The following is a 23,792-nucleotide window of genomic DNA, read 5'->3' on the forward strand; positions in this document are numbered from 1 at the left end:
CAAACAATGACAATATTAGAGGTCGACCGTTATATCAGATTTACCGATTAATTGGGGCCGATAGTTGCGTTTTTTTACTATCAGCTATCAGAAAAATTCAACTCCGCCGTGGCCGGCACTGGAGCGTTCTACAGTCGGAACTCCATGGTTCAACAATCACTGACTCCGCGTGGAGTTTGTTGTGCAACTTGACTAGGCTACTTATAGAGACAGACGCTTCAAACGTGGGTTTAAAACATCGACATAGAAAAGCCAAGGTATGTATACAATACATGTTATTATTATTGTCATGGTACAATGAATCAGTCATTTAAGACAACTAAAGATGGTTTGATAATACATTTGTTTATAACTAAGGTGGAGAGGACGCTAACATTAGCTGTTCGAATGGTTAGAACAGTGTTATAAGTCAAGGATGGAAACTGCTTACCTTTCCTCTTAATATGCTGCTTTGAAAATAAAAAAAAGGTCGCTTATGAATTTGTGCAGATCCGTTGAGTTTTTTTTTTCTCTGGGTTGAGGAGCATCCAGTTTGTTCCAGTTAGATTATAAACATGAGCGCTCTGAAGAGGTTTTGTTTCTAAGTGAATTTATAAGTTAATTATCAGTAGTAAATCAATCATTAATGCAAACCTTATATGAATATGCTGCCTGAGTTTTGCATGCTTCAGAAGACCAAGCGTGATCACAGTACATTGCGTGAATGCACGCGCAGAGGAACAGTTTTATAGTTTTCCGTTTTATAGTTTTTTGACTATAAAGTTTCCTAAACTTTTCTCCATTCTGACAAAATGAACTTCTGTCCAAGCTTCCTAATTTTATGACGTAGATACGTACAAAAAAAAACTAGGCATGGTAAAATATATCCATCTGAAATAAATGTGATATTCATGGGCACATTGTTATATAATACAGTGTGTTCATGTGAGCGCACATATACAATAGACAATGCCATGCCCCCCTGCCCACCCTCCAAGACCTGTCCATCTCCAGAGTGAGGAAACGTACAGGTAGAATCACTCTGGACCTCACACAACCTGCACACTCCCTTTTTGAAATGTTGCCCTCTGGCTGGCGCTACACAGCACTGAGCGCCAGGACATCCAGGCACAAGAACAATTTTTACCCTCAGGCCATTTTCCTCATGAACAATTAAACTGCCTTCAGGACTCCTACAGTGCAATAATGTAAATACATATCTCATGTACATATGTAAATTCACTCCTATTTAATTCAATAACTGTACATACCTACCTTGCATATATATTACCACTTGCACATGTACATATGCCATTCTATGTTACACATACAATTTTTTTGTATGTCTATTTATACTCTTACCTTGTTTTATATTCTGTGCTTCATTATAATTTTCTGTGTGCACCTGCTTGTTTCTCCTATCACCCAAAAAAACAATTCCTTGTGTAGGTGAGAACACTTGGCAATAAAGCTCATTCTGATTCTGATTCTAAAATTACCTTTAAAAATATAAGATTGAGTTGATTTTATTTCTATCCCTGTTTCTCTCTCCCTTTCTTGTACATCATTTATAGATTTATTATGACAATAAAATAATATAATGAATATTGTCATAAGTGATGAAGCATACAGTTGCTATTTGGCTTTGTAAGGCAGTGTTTTATGTTACTGCTGAACAGCAAACACATTTGACCTGTAATATTTTACTTCATATTTTCATTCATTTCAGATGGCAAACAGGCAAAGGCACTGGAGAAGTTACCAGTGTGGGAGAAATTTATTAAATGGAAATGGCTTACTAAAGTTCAGCACTATTTTACATTGAGTGGAAAGTTTTCATTCGTATTATTACTTTTTAATAACTATCGGACGATTAATCAGCTATTAGTCTGTTTTCCCACCTTAGTTATCGGTATTGGCAAAACCCACTATCAGTCCTCTAGACAATATGAATTTAGATTTTTGGGTAAACTATCCCTTTAAACCCCTGAAAGTGTGTACATGTACAACAATCTGGTTGAAAGACCTCCATAAAGCTGAGATCTTCTCTTTTTCAATAGAAAAGCCAAATTGCAAACACAGAATGGAAGGAGTTGGTTTAGAGCTGTTTTCTTTAATGGGAGCTATTAAGCCTCCTGTGAGTGCACAAGGGAGAATGTGTATGTGTGTGTGTGCATGCACACGAGAGCAAGCGTGTTTGTCTGACTGTGTCCTAACATGGTGTGCTGGCTGGAAACATCACACCAGCCTGTTGGAAATCACACATGGAAAATCCAAACAACCCCAAATGACCTCTCTCTCTCACTTTCTCAGTCTTGCTTTCTCTCTCTTTTAGTTTTGCTTGATAAAGTCACTCTGTGTATACTTTGTGAAGAGAGAATTAAAACTTTCTCTGTCTGCCAGGGTAAACTCCACACGCAAATGACTTTAAGATTGAAAACAGAACTTGTATAACAAAGACATGTTGAGTATGCACTTAATGTACCAATAATGTGTCCTTATATTGAGCACTCAAAATAAGATCAGTGCTTTTGATTTTGCTATTCTTCTTGATCAAAAGCTACTTTTGTGTTCATGACAATTCACAAAACCTTTTGGAGTAGTGTAGTCATCTGAGAGGTTTTAAAGTTAGATTTCCAACTTTATCCTTGTATGTACTGCAGTTTTATAGTGCAAAACTCACTGCAACGATACTAGGGAGTCGCTGGGTGGTCGCTATGTGGTTGCCAGGTTGCACTTGAAGGTTGCTAGGGTATTGCTAGTTGGTTATTAGGGTGTTCTGGGTGGTTGCTAGGTGGATAAAAGTTATAAGAGTCCACCCCCAAGTCTCTAGATAGATATGGCTCGGGTCCATCCCTCAATGTAAATCTATGGAATTTTTTTGCCTGTCTATCATCTGCCATGTGAAAATCTAAAGTCTGATGACTTAGAAAAATTATAACACACCCCTTCCAAGCAGCCCACATGATTTGAGGTATCATTTATTGCCATGATACAAACTGTGCAGGACAAATTTTAACAGATAGGACAAGGAGTTCTTTCGAATCCCTAAATCAAAGTATGAGCAATAGTATTAGTGATGCTTTAAATGTATATTTATATTTTTGCATTTGGCAGACACTTTTATCGAAAGTGACTTACAGTGCATTCAATTTACTTTAGCAAGCACCACTAATTACATCCATCAACCCAGAAATCCATCAATACAGGAAAAAATAACTAAAAATATGTCAAAAACCTTTAGAAAATCAATCAAACTTGTGATTTTTTGAACGAAAACATGTGACTAGTGTAAGATACCCCAAAATTGATTTTAATGCAGAGAAACAAAAAGAGCCTAATGAAGAACAAGAGCTGTTTTACAGCCGGCACTGACTGACAATAACGTGTATTATGTGGATCAAGGACTCTTTGTAACATGATCTCAGTGTCTGTTTCAATCGCTCATCCATCTCAAACAGTTAAGGGCTGCGAGGACAGAGCGTGCTGTGACAGGTCTACTAACTAGCTCTCGATGCGGTTCCATCCATGTCTCTCACACCTATCAAAACCAAATGAGAACATTAACACGGCTCAGACAGAACCCATTTCTTGTGTCCGTCCGGTCTTCTGGGTCTCCATCCTTGCTTTTTCAAATTCACATACCATCCCTGGGGAGACATGATTAAACTCTGTACCACTGGCAAAGAAAACGAAACAAAATTACTCATCCGTGGCCCCATTTTATGCAACACAAAAGAAGCAAAGCACTGGCTTTAAAGTGGGAATATACATAGCTCTTTTTTTTTTTTTTTTGGATTTTGAAAAATGAACTTTTTAAAACGGACCACATCCAGGGACCTCCTTTGGCACACAATACAACCCTCAACACAAAAGCAATGGCCTACATGATTTTACAACCACTTCTTTCAGACACCACCTGTCGTCCACCTGAATCCCACTTTTTCCACCAAACCACATCTCACACTGACAGTCATTCTGTTCCTAACCTATCCTTGATTGTTTGGAGGAAAGTCTTTTGGTGCGACCCTAAGAACACCTGTAGGGTGAGGTGTATTCATCTTCCAGAAACAAGGTTTTTTTCAAGGATTTAAAATATAATTGGCTGAGTAAATGCAGTGAGTAAGCAATTATGGGTCTTTTACATGAATAATTAGCACTAATAGCATCTAGTTTTTTAATAACTATTTTTGATAGCTAGGATATAAGATCTGATACAACCAGGGATACTATATATCTTCAGTGACTGTCTGGGGCTTACTGACCAATCCAAATAACATAACATTATGTTTACACATTTGGCAGACGCGTTTATCCAAAGCGACTTACAGCACTTTTAATGCATGTATTTTACCAGACTGTGTGTCCCCTGGGAATCAAACCCATGACCTTGGTGCAGCTAGTACCATGCTCTACCAGTTGAGCTACAGAAACCCAAAATTCTTGAGTATTTTCATAGGTGCATGCAAGTAGTTACTGCTGTGGTGCTAATGCAGGCGACACTAGTTTGAGTCTGGCTCGCAACATTTTCTTATCCCATTCCCAGATTTTCTCCACATCATTTTCTGTCATCTCTAATGTCCCTCTATATAAAGAGGCAAAAGACCAAATCATTAAATAAATATACTCATTAACTGCGTGCTGGTTGTTTCTCCAAATGCGTGGGTGTACTCATTACTTGTCTTTTCCTCTTAGAAATAAGGAAAAAGACAAAATACTTCAGAAAAAATAATAAAAGGAAAACATTGAAAGCTTGTTTAGTGTTTTTGGATGGCTTGTCATGTACATCCATGGCTGGCTGAGATTCAACAGCATACAGTTAACCAGCAGATAAAAGCAGAATGACTCTAACTCCCATAATGCCTAGTTTCCCCCAGTCTCCTAGCAGGTCTGTTATACTATTGTGAAAGGCACAGGCACACACTATGTTTGCAAAGCCCATGACTGTCTGAACATAGCTTTTTATTGGTCTGTTATAATCATTATTTTACACTTACAATTTCTGGAATGGACTATAAGAACATTGTGCTTTGATGTAAAATTAAGAAAGATTCAGGTTCTGTTGTTGGTATGAATGGAACACAATATTTTCCTTAAAATGAAATAGAAGGTGTATTTTACAATTTAAACAACCTAGTCAGCACAATAGCACATACACTTCTGCCAAGACATCTATGAAAAAAGTACATTAACTAAAAAGCATCACATTCCATTTTAGAATGCTTGTCATTTTTGTATACAAATACCTGATAACATCGTAATATACACATATATATATATATATATATATATATATATATATATATATATATATATATATATATATATATATATTTTAGAGTTGAGCATAACTAAAATAATCTATATTCACTATATAGATTTGGCAACATACGTGTGCCTGATAGCTTATGAGAAGAAAACTGGGTTAGTAATACTTAATACATGGTTGTTTGTTTGTTGTGCTTAAAATGCTACATTTCTTAATGCAAACACAGGTGGAGATAGATGTGGAAATATAAATTGGTTAAGAAATATTAATTAACTGAGATTATGTTTAGCCCTGACACTGTATCCCCTCATATGTGAAACCAGTGTGATTAGATCTTGCTTTCATCGACCCCAATGGGGGACTGTCAAATCTACTTACGGCATGCTTTCTCTGCCTAAATTAAGTACCAGTAAAAGCAGAGCCAAGTGGTTTTTGATATTAGTTGACAGAGAGGTTGCATTAATTCTAAATATATATACAGAGAGAGAGAGAGAGAGAGAGAGAGAGAGAGAGAGAAAGAAATATGCATATTTCACAGTAGAAAGGATGTTTGTTGTAATATTAATGGAGAGCCAGGAATGTCTACAGGAAAAGCTTTAAAAAATTAATGTTTGTTTTTTGCTGTAAATTTAACATTATTTTAGTCAAATTAATAATTAAAAAAAGAGATACACAAATTATTCCACCTTGCGTTAAAAAACAACTTAAAGGAGCCCAGCAGAATAGAAAAAAGAATGCATGTGTCTCGAAATGTGATTTTAACTGTGAACTTGATACAGCATCTTAAAAATGTGGCATGTATACTTAGACCAACAATTAATAAAAATATTGCAGGCTGAATGCGAGAACATGTTCTGTGTGAACAGTCCCTCAGACAAGACTTACAAACTGCATTTGCAAAATGCACTGCTGTGTTAAGCCGGTGATAAACATTTGTTTAATGATATTGAAATAAAGCTACGAATATTCTAATGGCAATTTTTTTTATTGTGTATTCAACACTTTATTCATCTTCCACAATGATGTATTGTCTTTAAATTATCTTCATTTGTGGGCTTTTCTCAGCAAATATAGATATGCAATTATTTTCAAATAATTTGATTAATTAATCAGCATATTATGTAATTAATAATTGAGATACCTTGTTTTCATGTCCTCAGATGCGTGAACTCATTATAAACTGAGGTCAGCAGGGTCACCTGCGAAATCAAACTGCTGCCACAGTGGTTTGTACCATCTATGGCTTAAACTGGGACTCTTTGGCTTGAGTCCAGGTTTCATGCCTGCATGAGGCTTCAAAGAGCCCCCTAAGGTAAACAGTGAGATAAGCTGAGCTACGACACCAGGAAAAAAAATTACATATTGTTTTGAAGTGAAAGGCGGTTGCTATAGGGACAGCAACTAATTAACCCACCGCGCTGGCAGACCTGATGATCAGCAGGACCAGGTACAGGGATCTTGAATTGTATGGGTCTGTGATGGGTGCTCTCAGATAAATTAAATCAGAAACAGTTGCTGTGGACAACGAAATAACGAAAGTGACTTCAAATGCTCGACTATGGAATGTTGCACGCTCACCAGTGTAGGAGGTGATAGGTTTGCTTCTACGGCCCGTAAAACCCCCCACAAACATCAGCCAATTTATTTAGAGGGAATCTGAAATGCCTGCAGGACAAACGACAGTGGCCATGGGAACAAACAGGTGTCTCACAGGGAAGTTGTCAATTTGGTATTCATTCGACTTTAGAAAAGATTTCAAAGAAACTTTGAAAAGTTTGCTGGACATTTACACAAACTAAACCCACGGTGATTAGGAGGCGAACACAGAAGTGCTGCGATATTGTAATCATTGCGGCTGACTTAAAATTATTCCCCTTCTTACATGGCTACTTACGAAATTAAAAAAGAAAGTGACATGACTTATTGTTTTAAGTTGAAATTATTAAACTATGTGGTAAGAAAGACCTTAGAGTGATTGAAGACAAATAGTTATGTAGGAAATTGTTTGTGGCTGACTGTACATTATCCCTCTTATTACACTGCTAGTTACCAAATAAAAAAATGGACATAAAATATTGATTTGAGTTTAAATTATATTATGTGAGAAAAAAAAAGCACAAAAAAAAAAGCAGTTACGCATAGCTATGTTGGAAATTGTGCCAACAGTCAATTATACAGTTGGTGGTCATTATAAAATAATATTTGACCGCAGAATGGTGAAATTGACCAATCAAAATCATGTATTCCAGAGAGCAGTTTATTAATATGACTTATAAATGTATCCACCTTTTTGAACAGTAGTGGACAACTCAGTGGTAAAATACGCCTGCTACCACCCCTGGAGATTGCTAGCTCGCTAGTTCGAATCCCAGGGTGTGCTGAGTGACTCCAGCCAGGTCTCCTAAGCAACCAAATTGGCCCGGTTGGTAGGGAGGGTAGAGTCACATGGGGTAAACTCCTCATGGTTGCTATAATGTGGTTTGTTCTCAGTGGGGCACATGGTGAGTTCCACATATGCTATGGCAACATGCTCAACAAGCCACGTGATAAGATGCACAGGTTGACGGTCTCAGATCCAGAGGCAACTGGGATTCGTCCTCCACCACCCAGACTGAGGCAAATCACTACACGACCACAAGGGCTTAAAAGCACATTGGGAATTGGGCATTCCAAATTGGGAGAAAAAGGGAAAAATCCCCCCCCCCCCTCCCCAAAAAAAAGAATTGTTTGCTTACCAAATTGTTCTTGATAAAGAAAACTTGACGTGTTCAGGCAAAGTAAGAACTTTTGATTGTGGACAAGGCCAAGAGTATGTTCAATATCCAAAGAGAAAAAAAGAGCAGTATTCACTCTTTCCATGACATCACCCCAGCCGGGAGTTTGAAGGGGGGTGGGTGCGGCATTTGGGCTGTGGGGATTTGGGAGGGGGATTAAGCGCAGCTGGTGTCAGCCGCAAGCAGGCTTGGGGAGTAATGGAATATTTGTAACAAAAAAGTGTAACTGTAATTCGTTACAGTTACATAAAACTCAACGTATTCAGATTACATTTGGTAAAAATGTGGATTACTAGCAGGATTACAATCTTACAAAAAATCCTCCTGACATAAATGATAAAGACCGCTGCTTGCTTTACAGTGGTACAGATATGATCAGATGCGCGCTGAAGATCTCTTCTGGTTCGCTCTCGTGACTCACGTGAATCTGGTGCCACTTACTGTCGCATGCGCAAATAACACCTGTCTCACATCAACACTGTGCTCTCCAAACGAGGTCAAACCATTAAAAGTGCTGTTTCATCACAATGGCCACTGGAGAAATATTATAATTTTTGTGGAAATTCCACAATCTTGTCACTTCAATGGAGAAAAGGGAAACAACATTACAGTTCAGTACAATTTATACATAATTTATAGAAGCATTTAAAGGTAAGACCCGTATAAAAATCATGTTAGCTAGGATAGCTAAAATTAGTCATAAGTGTTCCCTAATTTTGCCGTCAGGTCGTCTTTCGATCATTTTCGCGGAAGCGGGAATAGAAGTGGAGAAACGACCACTCCCCCTGGCAAACGGCCCATATTCCGGTACACCGGACGCCTACTGTCGAAACTTTAGAGTGACTTCTCATTTCCATCTTAACTTCAGTTGAAACTCTAAAATTGTTCTCTGAAATGCATTCATGTTGTAATGACAACTGTAATTGGGACAGCATTTCTTTTTTTCTTTGTTGAAAAAAATCCAAATTGTATACTGTGACGAGGAGGATGGCGGGGCCGGGCCGTGAGGACACATGGCCGGCCCTGAATCGGGCTAATTAGCCGGGAGGGGAATAAAGACTAGCCGGAGGCACCAGTTCGAGAGAGAGAGAGAGATGCACATGGCCGTGTTGCATGTGTGTCTGTGTTTGTTTATTTGTTTTATGTTGAGTTTTATCATTGAACTTTACATTGACTGTTTAGCCGGTTCCCGCCTCCTCCTTGCCCACCTTACCTCATTACATACACATGAATGCCAAATAAATTGAAAATGTTATTAAGTTATTAAGGGAAAGTGCAATGGATAATTTAACTGATTTTGATACTTATTATAAATGTATTGTTAAGAAGTTCAAAAGTATGGGTGAGGGAGAAATACTGGCAAATGTAACATTTGAAAACTCATAGAAAGTAGGAATAAGTAAATCAAGACACACTAAAAAGGTTTAAATCTATTTTGATCTATTCTTTAAAACAAGATTTTTTAAATATTTTATCTGTATTTGTATTTTTTTATTTTTTTGTCATTAAAATCCTCTTTAAATATAAACATAGAATCACCCATAAATGTTAGCTGTTGATTTTTGACTGTGAGCAAGCAAAGGACAGACACTGGAGGCATTAATAATAATAATGATGATGATAAAGAAGATCTGTGATCTACCTATTGCAGGTGGAAGTTAATGAACGGTCAGTGCCAATTATTCTACATGCTAACTGCAGTACATGGCAGAATTCAGCTTTGTAGTGTTTTTGAATCTGAGGTATATCCTGTCAGATTTTATTTAATGTTAACCAAGACAGAATTAATTGCATCTGTTCTAACTTTGCTTGATGAGAAAATAAACTATTTTCTAAAAATGTGTTGTTCTACATTTGAACATATTCTGTTTTCCTATTAAGGAGGCAGTGTCCCTGTTTTTCATGTTTTTTTATTATACTGTATATAATGATAGCTACATCACTCATAACATTATTCAAATACGGTTTGTTTGCATTCAGAAGTCATGATTAAAAGTCTTTGAGAAAATATTGCTTTTCTCTTGACTTTATTCACATATGCGATCTTGAGTTAATCTAAAAGTAACTAAAGTAATCTGATTATATTACTTTCTTATTGAGGTAACTGGATTAAGTTACTGAATAATTTTTTTACTAAGTAATCAGTATTTGTAATGGATTACATTTAAAAGTAACCCTCCCAACCCTGGCCACAAGACCATCTGCTCCTAACTAATGGTTCACGCTGACTTTACAACAGAACCCTGGAAAGCCCACTCGCTCCACAGCCTGGCCCGCTGGAGACCCGTTTTCCAGTTTCAGTGGCCCAACGGACCTCACTGACTCACCTGAGGATGAACTATTAATACTTTTCCTGACAACTTTATGATGATAACTTTCCCCCCAACCTCAACAAACAACTCACAATTTCATGCAGTTAAAACAGCCAATAACTGCAGTCATAACAACACATGCCCAGTCAAAACATCATAATATTGATACTGAGGAAAAAGGTCTGTTTGTAAATTATGCTAAGATGTAGAAACTTCAACACACTAAGGTAGTGGTTCTCAACTGGTAGGTCACAACCCAAAAAAGGCTTTGTTTGAAATTATGTCACCTTTGATAATTAAAATTATGTATTTTTTTTTTTTACAAAATTTACAAAATTGTCATTTTTCCTATTCAGCCTATTTCATGTGGGAAAAATAAAGAAAACTGTTTCACAGTTCATTTTGGCCAAAAGTTTTTTTGTTTGTTTTTTTACTCACCATACATTTTCCCCTCATCGGACAGAATGATTTTCCGTCGGCCGCAGGGAGGGTAGATGGCCAAAGCCTCCTGGAAGCTCTGCTCAATGTCAGGGCTCCACACGCCCTCAGCGTCGTTGTCCATGGGCTTATCGGCCGAGTCGCTCATCCTCTCAATATCCTCCCCAGCACTTTCACTGCCGCTCCAACTGCTGGGATCCATTGCAATGACTGGGACCTCTGAGCTTGGGCCTAGGGAGTGCAAGGAATGCCAACCTGACACAAAAACCAAAACATTTGTGACCCATTAAATGTTGTCCCAGGCCATGTGAATTTAATTGATGCCCTTGAGGTACAGTGATAGTATCAGATGGCAATATCATTGTTCTTTTTTTTTTTTTTTTCCCTTTTCTCCCCAATTTGGAATGCCCAATTCCCAATGCGCTCTAAGTCCTCGTGATGGCATAGTGACCCAGTCCGGGTGGTGAAGGATGAATCTCAGTTGCCTCCGCGTCTGAGACCGTCAATCCATGCATCTTATCACGTGGCTTGTTGAGCACGTTACTGCGGAGACATAGCGCGTGTGGAGGCCCACGCTATTCTCCGTGGCATCCACGCACAACTCACCACGTGCCCCACCGAGAGCGAGAACCACACATTATAACGACCACGAGGAGTTTACCCCATGTGACTCTACCCTCCCTAGCAACCGGGCCAATTTGGTTGCTTAGGAGACTTGACTGGAGTCACTCAGCATGCCCTGGATTTGAACTCGCGACTCCAGGGGTGGTAGTCAGCATCAGTACTCGCTGAGCTACCCAGCCCCCCATTATCATTGTTCTTTGAAATATACACTTCTACTGATCATTACCGTAATTATTTACCATGGTACGAACATAGTACTTCAAAAAATATCATGACAATATCAATGGTGGTGCCCAAAAACATGATATCATCATGGTACTATGTCCATAAAACAAATACCATGGGACTTTATTGTAAGTGTGAGAAAGAGCAAGGTTATTGAGTTTGGTACAGTGTGTTCAATAGGATAGCACAGCAATAAATATTGTCAGTAAGATGCAAAACATCTTAAAAACTGCCTATTCACAGATTGAATTTGTTTATGGTTTGGAAATGAACAATAACAATAAATGCTGAGTACATTAAATATGATTAAAACATTCTCTCATCACCCATAAAAAACATAAAACACCATTTAACTGAAAGCTAAAGATGAAGGCATGATTCAAAGCCCATGGAGGAAATGAGAAAACACATAAGCCTGGCTAATTTAGGAGTGGCACTTAAACCAAAACACTTATAAGCTGTCAGTGATGTCAGAAGAGCTTTGAAATTTGTGGTGGAAGATTGCTGAATGACAAATTTCAGTCCCAGAGCTTGAGAGAGAGTGATTAAGCCAAATCATATGCCATCAGCATCAAACGACCACCACTGTAAGTGTCATATTAAAGGGATAGTTCACCCAAAAGTGAAAATTCTGTCATGAAGGCAAGTAAATGATGACAGAATTGTCATTTCTGGGTGAACTATCCCATTCAGGGGAACTGTTTGTGCAAAAGCTGCAAAATATCAGCGTCGAATCACAATATAATTATAAACATAATTCTACAAATCAAGGAAAGAGTGTGACTATTTGGCAGCAAATCGGCTCCAAGTGCAGCAAGCTACTATAAACAGCCAAGAGCAGTATGACATCGAACGTGTGTGCGCACACAACTTCAAGATAAACTAAAGAAGTGAAAAAACAATACAGAACCACAAACATGGTCTGTATTCCCACTCAAAGTGACTGTTAACTACAAAATCTGTTTTCTCAAGTCACGTCTATGCTGGCAGCCACACTTACTGGGGAAATGCCCAGTGAAAACAGTGCTGCCTATTGTACAGCTACTACCATGTGTTTCCTGTCAAATGTGAGCACACTTCACAATGTGTTGGTGTGTGTGTGTGTAATTGTGGGAAAGATGGGCTGTATGTGTTTTTGAGTGTGTGTGTACATACACAAATATAGTTTGAGGTCAAATCTGAGAAGAAAAAAAACATACACACACACATACACACATTTAGAGATGTCCTCATATGGGATAAAACAACAGATAAAAATTACATAAAAAATTGATGAGTAATTTATTTATTTTCTCTAAAAAGACAAAACAATTGTGGAAGTGTTAGGGTTCGGGTTAGACTATAGTAATATATAAGCATATGAGTGTAAGTGTGAGTGACTGGGTGGGTGGGTCTCACACTAAAGCTCTGACTGTTTTTTTTATGCACTGAATGCTGACATTGCAAAAACTCACTGGTACTGCTGAGAGAGTGATAAACATTCTTGCATGCTGCAAACTGCTAAATGATTTGGGTCTTAAACGTCATCATCCTGACTTAGAGATGAACTCAACTGTAATCACTTCCAGCACACTCATGTGTGCACATTTGGCTTTGCCCACAATTACAATGCAATCTGCAATTATCCACTTCATCCACATCATGGAAACACTCTTGTTTAGAAGTGTTTGTTTAATGTACTATATCCCAGTTTAACTTCAAATTTGGCCTTTTTATAAAAAATAAAAAAAAAGTTTTAGTTTTTTCCTGACATGCTGCTTGCTTATCATGGAACTTCTTGAATCTCTCAAATCCAAAGTGGTTTACTTTCATATAAATACTACCAGCCAGTCGAACCTGTGCATGCTATAATTACTTGTATGGTAATATCTTGGAAATCTGAGAATTCCTACATCGGTTTTGAATTAAAATCAACAAAAGCTGGCTAGTGGGTTGGATCACAGAAGATTAAAGAGAGAGTGTGATGGTTTAATCGAAGAGAGCAAGAGAGGCGGCTCTCGACACACCACACATCCTCCCTGTAATTTACAAGAATTCACACTTCAAAAGAGAAAGAAATTCAGTGAGAAATAAGCAGTATGAAACCCTAGACACATAAACAAAGAAAGAAAGAAAGAAAGAAAGATATAAGATGGATATAACTATAGATTAAAGCAATAAGCCACAAGAGGCTGGAGCATGGAGCACTTGGAGCATTGACACAGTATGTGCTTTGTCAAGTGTTTATAGTCATTTAATAATGGCTTCAAATGCAGTTCATCCAATCAAAATTCAGGATCGGAACTATCTGTTTTATAAAGAACAATATATTGATCGAACAACAGATAGAATGACAGATAAAATTATAGACAGGTCACTATATATAACACTAGATAGATATTATATATCAGAAGATATACTGGTGGATATAACAATAGGTATAATGGTAGACATAACCATAACTACAGTGATAGATATAGAGATAGATATAGCGATAGATATGACAGTAGATATAGCAATAGACATAGTGATAGATATGGCGTTAGATATAGCGGCCGTTATAGCAACAGACATAACAGAAAATAAAGCAATAGATATAGCAATATATATAGCAGTATATATAGTGAAAGATATAATGGTAGATATAGCGATAGTTGTAACAGTAGAAATATTAGTAGTTATAATGTTAGATATAGCGACAGATATTGTACATTGATAGATTGACAGAGCAATAAATATAGTGAGATATAATGACAGATATAATGTAGATATAACAATAGATATAGTGATAGATATAGCAATAGATATAGTGGGATATACAGTACTGTGTATATATCAATAGATATAGTGGTAGAAATGGTGACAGATAATGGTAGATACAGTGGTAGAGATAATTGTAGATATAACAGTAGATATAGCAATAGATACTGTATAGTGATAGATACAGCAACGTAAATATAACAGTAGATATAACATTATATTCATAGCAAAAGATATAGCAATACTGTATATATTGCGGTATATACAGTATAGCCATAGATGTAATGGTAAATATAGCGATTGAAATATTTATATACTGTATATAACAGTAGTTTTAATGGTAGACATGACAGACAGTCAGACAGACAGATGAAACCAAACTGCAGATAATGAGCTTACTTAAACTAAATACTGTATGTCATACTAGGACACATCACCTTTCAAAACCAAAATTAATTTGCACTAGCCGTTTCATCTTTGGATGTCAGGACAAATCTTATGTGTGCACATGATGTAACCGTCCCATTATTCCTGGCTGTGTGGCGAGCGGGCAGGCGGTTTGGGCAGTCTGTCTGCTCTGGTGCATTTGCTCTGACAAAGTGGCAAAGAAAGCCAAGATGTTGTGACTGCTGCAATATGGCAGTGCTTGATGCTGGAGAGAGGCGTGCTTGTGCGGGACCCCCGTGGCAGATGGAAGGCCCAGATTAGTCATGCAACAATGTACTGTGGTCACACTTACAATACACTTTACCCTCCAGGCCACCTCAGCCGGCCAAACGAAAGACATGGGTGCGATTCAGCACAAACTGCAAGGCACACATCCACCCTGGGCAGATGTCTCGCTTCTTCTGGTCCATTCTCTCTGCCAATGGATAAGGGTACCTCAAAATATGTTTGTGCTTGTGTTGTCCACAGGCAAGGACACTACCAAAGTGCCAGCTTGTTGTAATAAAATGTAATGATATGTGTATGACAACAGAAAGTATTTGTGTGGGGTGGCATTTCTGTTAAAGCAATAGTTTACCCAAAAATGAAAATTCTGTCATCGTTTAATACTCACACTTTTGTCATTCCAAACATTCCTCCAAAAAGGGAGACATTAGGCAGAATGTTAGGGACTGACCACCTCAGTCACCATTAACTTTCATTGCATCCTATTTTTCATACAATGAATGTAAATGTTTAACTGAGGATGTCAATACTTTTTTTAATTTTCTCCCCTTTTCTCCCCAATTTGGAATGCTCAATTCCCAATGCGCTCTAAGTCCTCATGGTGGCGTAGTGACGCCTCAATCCAGGTGGCAGAGGACGAATCTCAGTTGCCTTCGCGTCTGAGACCGTAAATCCGTGCATTTTATCACATGGCTTGTTGAGCGCTACCACGGGGACATAGTGCATGTGGAGGCTTCGCTCTATGCTCCACGGCATCCACGCACAACTCAGCGTCTTTACTCGCTGAGCTACCCAGGCCCCTGAGGATGTCAATTCTTAATATTCTGCCTTCCATTTCATTTTGTGTAACAAATAAGAAAGAAATTTATGGAAAATACAGGTTTGGAATGACACGAGGATGACATATATAAATGACAACAGAATTTTCATTTTTGGGTGAACTATCCCTTTACGGTGTCAATGGCAAAATTATTCATAATGCTAAGCAATGCATCTAGATGCTCTGCAATGCAGTTCTGTGCATTTTACTTTAGTCTCAATCACACATTAAGCTTGATTCAATGCAGAACTGTCAAGCTGATTTCTGTAAAGTGTTTGTGGGACACTCTCAATCTCACTTCATTACTAAATGAAGCAGTAATCAAACAGCCCTGGTCTCATCTGCACATCAGCGACTCCCTATTCATGAAGTTGGCAGCTAGGTCGAAGCAAAGCAGCTACAATTTTGCCTGCCACCACTTTGCGACTTTGGTTAATTTAAATTAGGGCAGTCAATTGATTATTTTTTTAATCAAATTAATTATATCATATGCTAACTAATTCATACAATTAATTGCAATTTAACCACACGACCTATATTATATAATTGCCATGAAAGTCCCCCAAATAAAAATAATTAAATACTGTATATAATGATTAAATATTTATAAAGGATAATATTTCAATAATTTTTAATATAATACATATAATAAATAAACAATATATTATTGTGGCAGCTGATTGATTAAGCAATAGAAAAATGGCTTTAGGCAATATATTGTTTATTTCCATACTATTGAAAATAATCCTATCACTACAGTTCCCAGCAATCCATTTAGCAATTGACTTCATAAATTTGTCTGAGGTAGACTTTAGGGCTTCTCTAAGGATGCGGTTACATTCATATCTGTCAGACGGACACTTTTGGAGTGTCTCACTTTGGTTGTGTCACGTCATAAACAGCGTTTTAGGATGCTGTGTCATTTTAAACATCGAAAAACACGTCTTGAGACTCTCGGAGTTGTGCTCTGTCCAGCTGTGTGTGAATGCAAGAACGCCTCCTCATTGCTGCCTAATCAGTTAATGACTTAACCACCAACATTTCTGTATTAATGTACCTCACAAAAACCATATTGACTAATGCAGATAACTTTTTTTGTCCTTTTTTGAGCTTGACAGACCAGAGTTATTTGCATTTTATGGCAAATAAACCCTGTAAAGACTTTTTTAGATCAATTTCATCTCAGCAATTTGAACAGTGTCAAAAAGCATACAAAATCTCATTCCAGTTCACAACAACAGCACAGTAAACACTGTAATGCCACCGCATGCGCCATTCAATCAAACGAAACAGATCCCCCCATGTGGTTGCATTAACCCCTGTAAGCCTATTCCACTTTCATAACATGAGATACATAAGATATAATGGAGAAGGCTTATTAAGTTATTAAGTGAAGGCATAATGAACAAAAGGTTTTCATATATCCAGTGTCTGTAAGTGATCGCATAGAGCCTTTCTCCAATGCATTTCCAGCAGTGACACGAGATGCACACACAATGCTATTAGTCTCTACATTACTCTGTCATCAGCCAGGAAATTCAGTTAAGGATGACCTAAAAATCCCTTCTTTCAGTCCTTCTCTAAGAGAGAGAGGCGTTTGCCTTTCAATGGCATGTGTTGTATAACGGCCAGCACATCTTGTACCATGACTGTCAGTGTAGTATTTGCTTAGATGAAACCATGTCCTTTTATTTCTGAGGAATCATGCCAGAGAATCCTTCCTCAAAGAAACCCTTGCCTTAGAATCCAAAAAGCATTATCTGAGGAAGATGTCTTCAAGATGCAAGAAATGTGAAGGGTTCTTAAGAAAGGGCTGTGAGGCCTATTCAGTGAATTTGGCAGAGAAGCATCTTTAATCAGATAAAAATGGTTTTCTTTTTAATAATGGTGGGACAGCTCGAAAAAAAAAAAAAAATCAACAATATACCAAAAATGTTGTCGATTGAGCTTCACTTGTATTAAATCCCGAACATTCCCTTTAAAAGATCACAATCTCTGATACAATCTAATCCTCTGTCAAACCATCCTTGAAATGACAGTTTGCAAGTCTAAAGATTTAGACTAACAAAACCAAAAATGAACCAAACATGGGTGGCATAGACAGATCCACCTGAACAAAAATCGTACAGTTTGGCTGTCTGCACGTTGCTTGCTGCCCAGGTTATAACCTTTTTCAATGCAATTTTGGAGGTCATACAAACCTGCAACTATCCAAGCGAAAACACATCTGCGAATCGCACCACATGGATTCCTAAAGGACACTGGGCATGTAAGCACTGTTATTGCTTTGCCTCCGGCTATGTAATCCTCTTAACCAAGTGCTAATGACCCCAAAGTGATGGCTGAACAGCTGGAAAGTTATTGTCTAATGGCCAGAGAAAGTTCTCTTCTTTAAATTGCTTTGCAAAAAGTCTGCTGACAACAATACCAGACATATTTTTTATGTTTACAGACGTTTTTCAAATAGATCATGAGTTTAGAGACATGGAATCAGATGCAATAAGTATACATGAGTGATACATTTGTACAACGTGATGTAGTACGCTACTAAGACATACTCTTGAATCAACATCCTTTGTTTATCCTGAAACAAAATTCCAATCCTAGCCCTATTTCGTTTTTCAAACAGTTTATGAGTTTAGCGACATGGAATTAGATGCAGTGAGTATATCTGAGGACTAATTTAACACAACATTATTTACCCAAGCAGGTCATGTTCATGAATCAACATACTTGGTTGATCCTGAAACAAAATTCCTATCCTAACCCTAGCCTCACCCTTACCCCTGCCCCTAAAATCATGGAAATGTTTGGTTGGGGAAAAAATTTAATTTTAAAAGTTTAATGCCCATTACCCCAGTCCTATACCTAAAATCTGATAAATCGACAGGAATGAAGCTCCACTATCAACAAGGATGTAGGAATGTGTCCTACTTGTATAAATCATGTTAAGTGACTAAATTAAATCCCTACATGGTACTAGAGGCCACATACAAAGTCAACTTCCTTCAAGTATTGTGAGACAATCTGGGAGCAGGCCGGCTTCCTCTAGTTACTGCGGGCCAGAATCCACAGGCTTCATTCTTCAAAAGGAGGCTATTTTTCACTGAGTCAGACCCTGCTATTATCCTATGTCTTCCTGGGGTGTCACTCTCCCCACACCATCCCACAATGCCTCGTCCAGGAAATGGAGGAGACGACATGTTCAAATAAGTGTGAGCTCCTTAGAAGCATGACCAGTGTTTGCTCATAAGCTTTCCTGAACTTCCACCAGGCGACAAATACATTTACTCCAAAGGGTGCCATGAACTCCGGTCGCCTCCTGATTTACTACAGACACGGTTTCTCACAGGGAACATAGATGGTTCTTATAAACATCGGAGTGAGTCTTTTCAAAACTCACAGACAGTACATCTGATCACACTGTATCAAAACAGAATTGCTCGCCCTTTCTTGGCATCGCCTAAAATCCATCTAGTGCACAGCGGTATCTTTTTAATCTTCTGTCTCAACAGGTAAAAGAAAAATGTGGGTCTTTTTTGTTATTTTTGTAAGAGCAAGACATTTTTACTATCGTATCAATCCACAAAAGATGCATTGACACAGTCTGCAGTGGAATTTTTCGATAACATTACTAACTCTACCCTAAAAGAGCTTTAGAAGAACTTTCAAGTCGGTAACATTTTCAACCATCTCTGATTAAAGCTCTACAGGAGGTGAATAATGGTCTGTTAACTGGAACTGGGTTTGTGTTTTTGTCAGGAACTGACTCATTTAGTTACTTATTTCACTCTGACTCTCCCTAAGTTGTTGTTCTGGTGTTTCCACTGAGCAAAAGGAACATTAAAGCTGGCAAACAGATTTTAAGATTAAATAATATCCTATACAAAGGAAATCTCTACAGTTTTTGCTCAACCTCACAAAGTAACGAACTGATGGAGTGTACATCACATATCCATCCATCCATCCTTCTTTCTTTCTTACTTTCCTTCCTTTCTTCCTTCAGAATTCACTCACAAACTTTCCATAAGCTAGGTCAAGCCCAGCAACATTTACTATCCAGCTAAAAGGGAGTCCAGTAATCAGCCTCAAGCAGACATGCTGACGTCAGTGGCAGAGTTCCAGTTAGGGTCTCTCGCTCTCACTCTGGCTGTCCTTGTCTTGTGGAGTGGTAGGCTGTTTGGATAGAGCGGCCCTTTTGTGACAACAGAGTTTACCTCAGGGCACGGCGTGGGCCTCCTGCCGCCCCGGGCTACTGAGGACACCCTATTGTTCCTGTGTTCCCTGAACAAAGCCAGCCACCCGTGCCCCTGCTTCACACAGTCCCACTGAGCTATTGTTGCACTGACAAACTCTCAACCCAAATTTCATTACATATGAATTTTCCTTTGTCACCCCTTCAGGCTCCCTTCTCGCATTTTGCTCCGACAAATCTTTTCGGGTTCGTATTCCACCCCCCACCTCCCTCCCGGTTATCATACAAGACTTGTGATTGTGCATGCCAAAAGAAATGCAACAGCAAAGGCAATAAACACGAGTGACTCAAAAGGGAAACATTCAGTTATTTTAGATTGTAAGACCAATTTAGTATCCGAGAATACGATAACTTCTTAAAATCCTAACTTTTATTTTGTCTTACAATACAAATCCTAAACACCTGTTGCTTATGTAAAATTATCTATGCTGTGGATTTCAAAACTTAATAAAAACAAGAAAGTTTTGATGCTCAGCAAAATCTGAGATTATTTTTCACTTATTAATAAAAAGGCGGCAATAGGCAGTATGTTGGTGACAAATGTTCCTAAAGTCTGAATATTTCTCTGTGGGTAATCTGCATGAAAAAAGAACACATATTGTGAAGAAATAGACACCACACAGATGAGATACATAAAGTAAGTCTTATAAAACATTTGCCTTCAACTATGATTATAAGACCAAGCTTTATCAGATGTGTGGTTGTCAAATAACTAGTTTTTGGCTCTGCCCTGTTTGATTAGCATTTCCCTGTCAGCGTGCTTTTGTAGATGGTCTACAATTGTTAGTTCAAAAAATGTCATAAATTTCCCACTAAAACTACATTGGAAAACACATTAATTCCAAGACCCTAAGAAGTGTAGTTTGGCTGCATATATCACAGTCCCCTCCTGCAACTAAACTTACTCAATCACCCTCTTTTTCATAAAAAGACATGTAAGAGAAAAGGACAAAATACAACATAATGGTGTTGATAAGCTAAATTACTAGATAAAATCGAGGCACACACAAGCCATATGGTGCCTTCACCACTATCGCCTGTTGCTGGCATAACAATGGGGTTGGCTAGATGGTGAGTGCCAGCAACAGACAAACAAATGGCCGTTCCTCTGAATTAGCACAGAGCCGGAATGAATACACAGTTTAACATCTTTCAGCCTACAGGTGCGCTTAAGTGGCAAACCAGATGTCAGCATTGGAGCGGGACTGTTTGTGGAGTAATTCAGACGCTCCACAAGCCCCTGCTTCAGTAAGAGCAGGAACAATGAAGGGCCCCTTCCCCCGTTTTCCCACAATCCCATGCTCCCAGAGGAAGCCTGTCTAGTGAATTGGGCACATTGATTTTTTTCTCTTCTCTGACAAAATAAATGGCATTACCTGATACCCTCCCTCTGAAAAGTTGTATATTTACTACAATCATAAATATAGAAGAAAACATATGTTCAGTTCACATATAAACTGTCAAAAAAAAATTTTAAAATTTTTTTTTAAAAATGTAAACAGATAAGCCTACTGCTCATAGCTTTAAAATGAATGCTTATAAGGCCATATGTTCCTACTCTGCAAAATCTGCATTAATTCCTAAGAAAAGCAAAATGAAAACTATAACAGATACTGAATAAAACAGATAATTTGTAACTGTTGAGAAGTTTTCACGTTTTTCGGAGCAGGGGTGTGTTTGAATTTTAAAAGAGTGTATCTACTCTGTTTACGTAAGTTAAATAGAATGGCAAGTCGAAACAACAACACAATGGTGTAGGGGGTCCATTTCTTTGAAGACAACAAACAACTGCCAGACAGTGGTGTGAGAGAGGGGGAAATCAACAAACAACAAAAAGAAGAAAAAAAATATGATATTGCTTCTACAGTATAAAGGCATGTAGGCATATTCGAAATATTGATATTAAAAGCAAATAATGTGTAAGCTCAAATATATTAAACTTTTCTAGCCGCCACTAACCCACCTCGGCCTGATTCCACCAATGATCGAATAAGGGGCCGTTCAGACTGAATGCCTCCTCGCGCTAAAAATACCCAAAACAAAACAAAGCTAGATGCGAACGCAGTTGTCTCGAGAAGCGTTTTTTTAAAAGTAAAGTTCAACTAAACCTCACGCTGCATCTAAAAATATTTCGGCTGAAGGAACTGCGAGACGTCCGTCTAACTCATGTAACGTTTACAAAAAAAAAAAAATAATAATAATAATTAAAAAAAAACAAAATAAATATATATATATATATATATATATATATATATATATATATATATATATATATATATATATATATATATATATTTTTTTTTTTTTTGAAAAACGCAAATGCCCCTAATGCCACTGAAGTCCAATCAGTTAGTTTAAATATACCAGAAAACGAAACACACCGTTCCAAAAAACCTGCGATTTTTGACCCATTTCTGATGCCCGAAAATGCAGTTGAGGTAGGCAGCACGCTACTGTAGGTTAATTTTAGTCAGAGGGAGCTTTCAAACGTCTAGATTAATTATTAACAGGGTCTGGACCATGGACTCTCTCTAAGCCTTTATTTATGTACACAAAACTGATGTTTTTTTGTTTTTGTTTGTTTCTTTCAGGAAAGCAAAGAGTGAATATGCAGGGTGTTTTTTCATCAGACCAAGTAAGCAACCAGTCTACAAGTCACTGAGGTCAATTTAATAACCATAAATCAATAACACTGACTATTATCAGCACGAGGATTACTATTAAAGTAAATATGGACTCACAGTTAAAACGAGATTGTGGGAAACTTGTTGGCACAGCTTGTAGGAAAAAAAAAATTCTGGACCTCTAGATGTGATGAAAATCTCTGCAGATGTTTGCACAATCTATAAACAAGAAAACAATTTATTTTAATAGCCTAGTTTGTCTGAAATACAGAAAAAGGATCCGATTATTATTAGTATCATTCGTTAATTATCCTGCTAATTGTGTCACTGAATGCTACTATTCATACTATTCTCACAATCTTTGGTAACTAATCCATAATCCATTTAATAAACCGTATACAGTGTTAAATATAACGAGTACATTTTTTTTTTAAATTATTATTATAGTTTACAGGAAACCTATATAGCCTAACTTCTAAGCGCTCTTGTCAACTAAAGTATAAAGCGCACACTTACCTCAGTCTTTTAAATGTGCGATGCACAGCAATCTGATCGAGCGCGTGCACGGATTTATTTCCAGCTGATCGCTTTATTTTCTTGTAGTCGGAGCGCGAGAGCGCGACTATTCCGCGTATCTAACAACGATGTGAAGTATGCGCGGAATGAGGGCAAGAATGAAATGAACGTGAAGAACGGAGTTTGCGTTGGGGGCGTGTCACAGTGACGTCACCGCAGAACTCCAGGCGGGAGGGAAAGGCCGTCGCTGAATGTGGTGTGACCGACTGAGGGAGAGTAATATTCGCGAGATCATGAAGGCGACGAAAGCTTCACAAAGGAAACATTTCTGTGAAACCTTTAAAGAAACTTCAAAATGCCTGCCTCAATTGTGTCTTTAGCACCCCCGCACGCGAATACACGTACATGCTGTCCCACGTGGTCCTCTCAAGGGGTCCTAAAGTGATGTTTTGCAACTGCAAGGCGGTCACTCGTACTTAGTTGTTTAGGCTGCTTTTTTGACTCATTACAATGAGGTTTATGGAGATCTAAAGTTGTAAAATAAT

The 23,792-nt window shown here is 37.9% G+C and overlaps 1 protein-coding gene across 5 annotated transcripts in view; it reads right to left on the bottom strand.

The window, feature by feature from the left end:
* The window catches only part of LOC127437173 (transcriptional enhancer factor TEF-1-like), a 41,582-nt gene extending 18,151 nt beyond the window's left edge, over nucleotides 1–23,431 (bottom strand). Inside the window, exons 1-4 of one of the 5 annotated variants that reach the window (XM_051691920.1) lie at nucleotides 23,248–23,431; nucleotides 22,849–22,950; nucleotides 15,100–15,222; nucleotides 10,773–11,027 (exon numbers count right to left, since the gene is read on the bottom strand). In XM_051691920.1, the coding sequence (XP_051547880.1) occupies nucleotides 10,773–10,974 (202 nt within the window). In that variant the 5' untranslated portion in view covers nucleotides 10,975–11,027; nucleotides 15,100–15,222; nucleotides 22,849–22,950; nucleotides 23,248–23,431. Of the gene's footprint in view, nucleotides 1–10,772; nucleotides 11,028–15,099; nucleotides 15,223–22,848; nucleotides 22,951–23,247 lie in introns of those variants that run through there. The other 4 variants (XM_051691919.1, XM_051691922.1, XM_051691924.1 and 1 more) reach the window with 4 other exon arrangements.
* Nucleotides 23,432–23,792: the final 361 nt, after the last annotated feature.

This window comes from Myxocyprinus asiaticus, chromosome 48 (genome assembly GCF_019703515.2).
Source record: "Myxocyprinus asiaticus isolate MX2 ecotype Aquarium Trade chromosome 48, UBuf_Myxa_2, whole genome shotgun sequence".
Lineage (NCBI taxonomy): Eukaryota > Metazoa > Chordata > Actinopteri > Cypriniformes > Catostomidae > Myxocyprinus > Myxocyprinus asiaticus.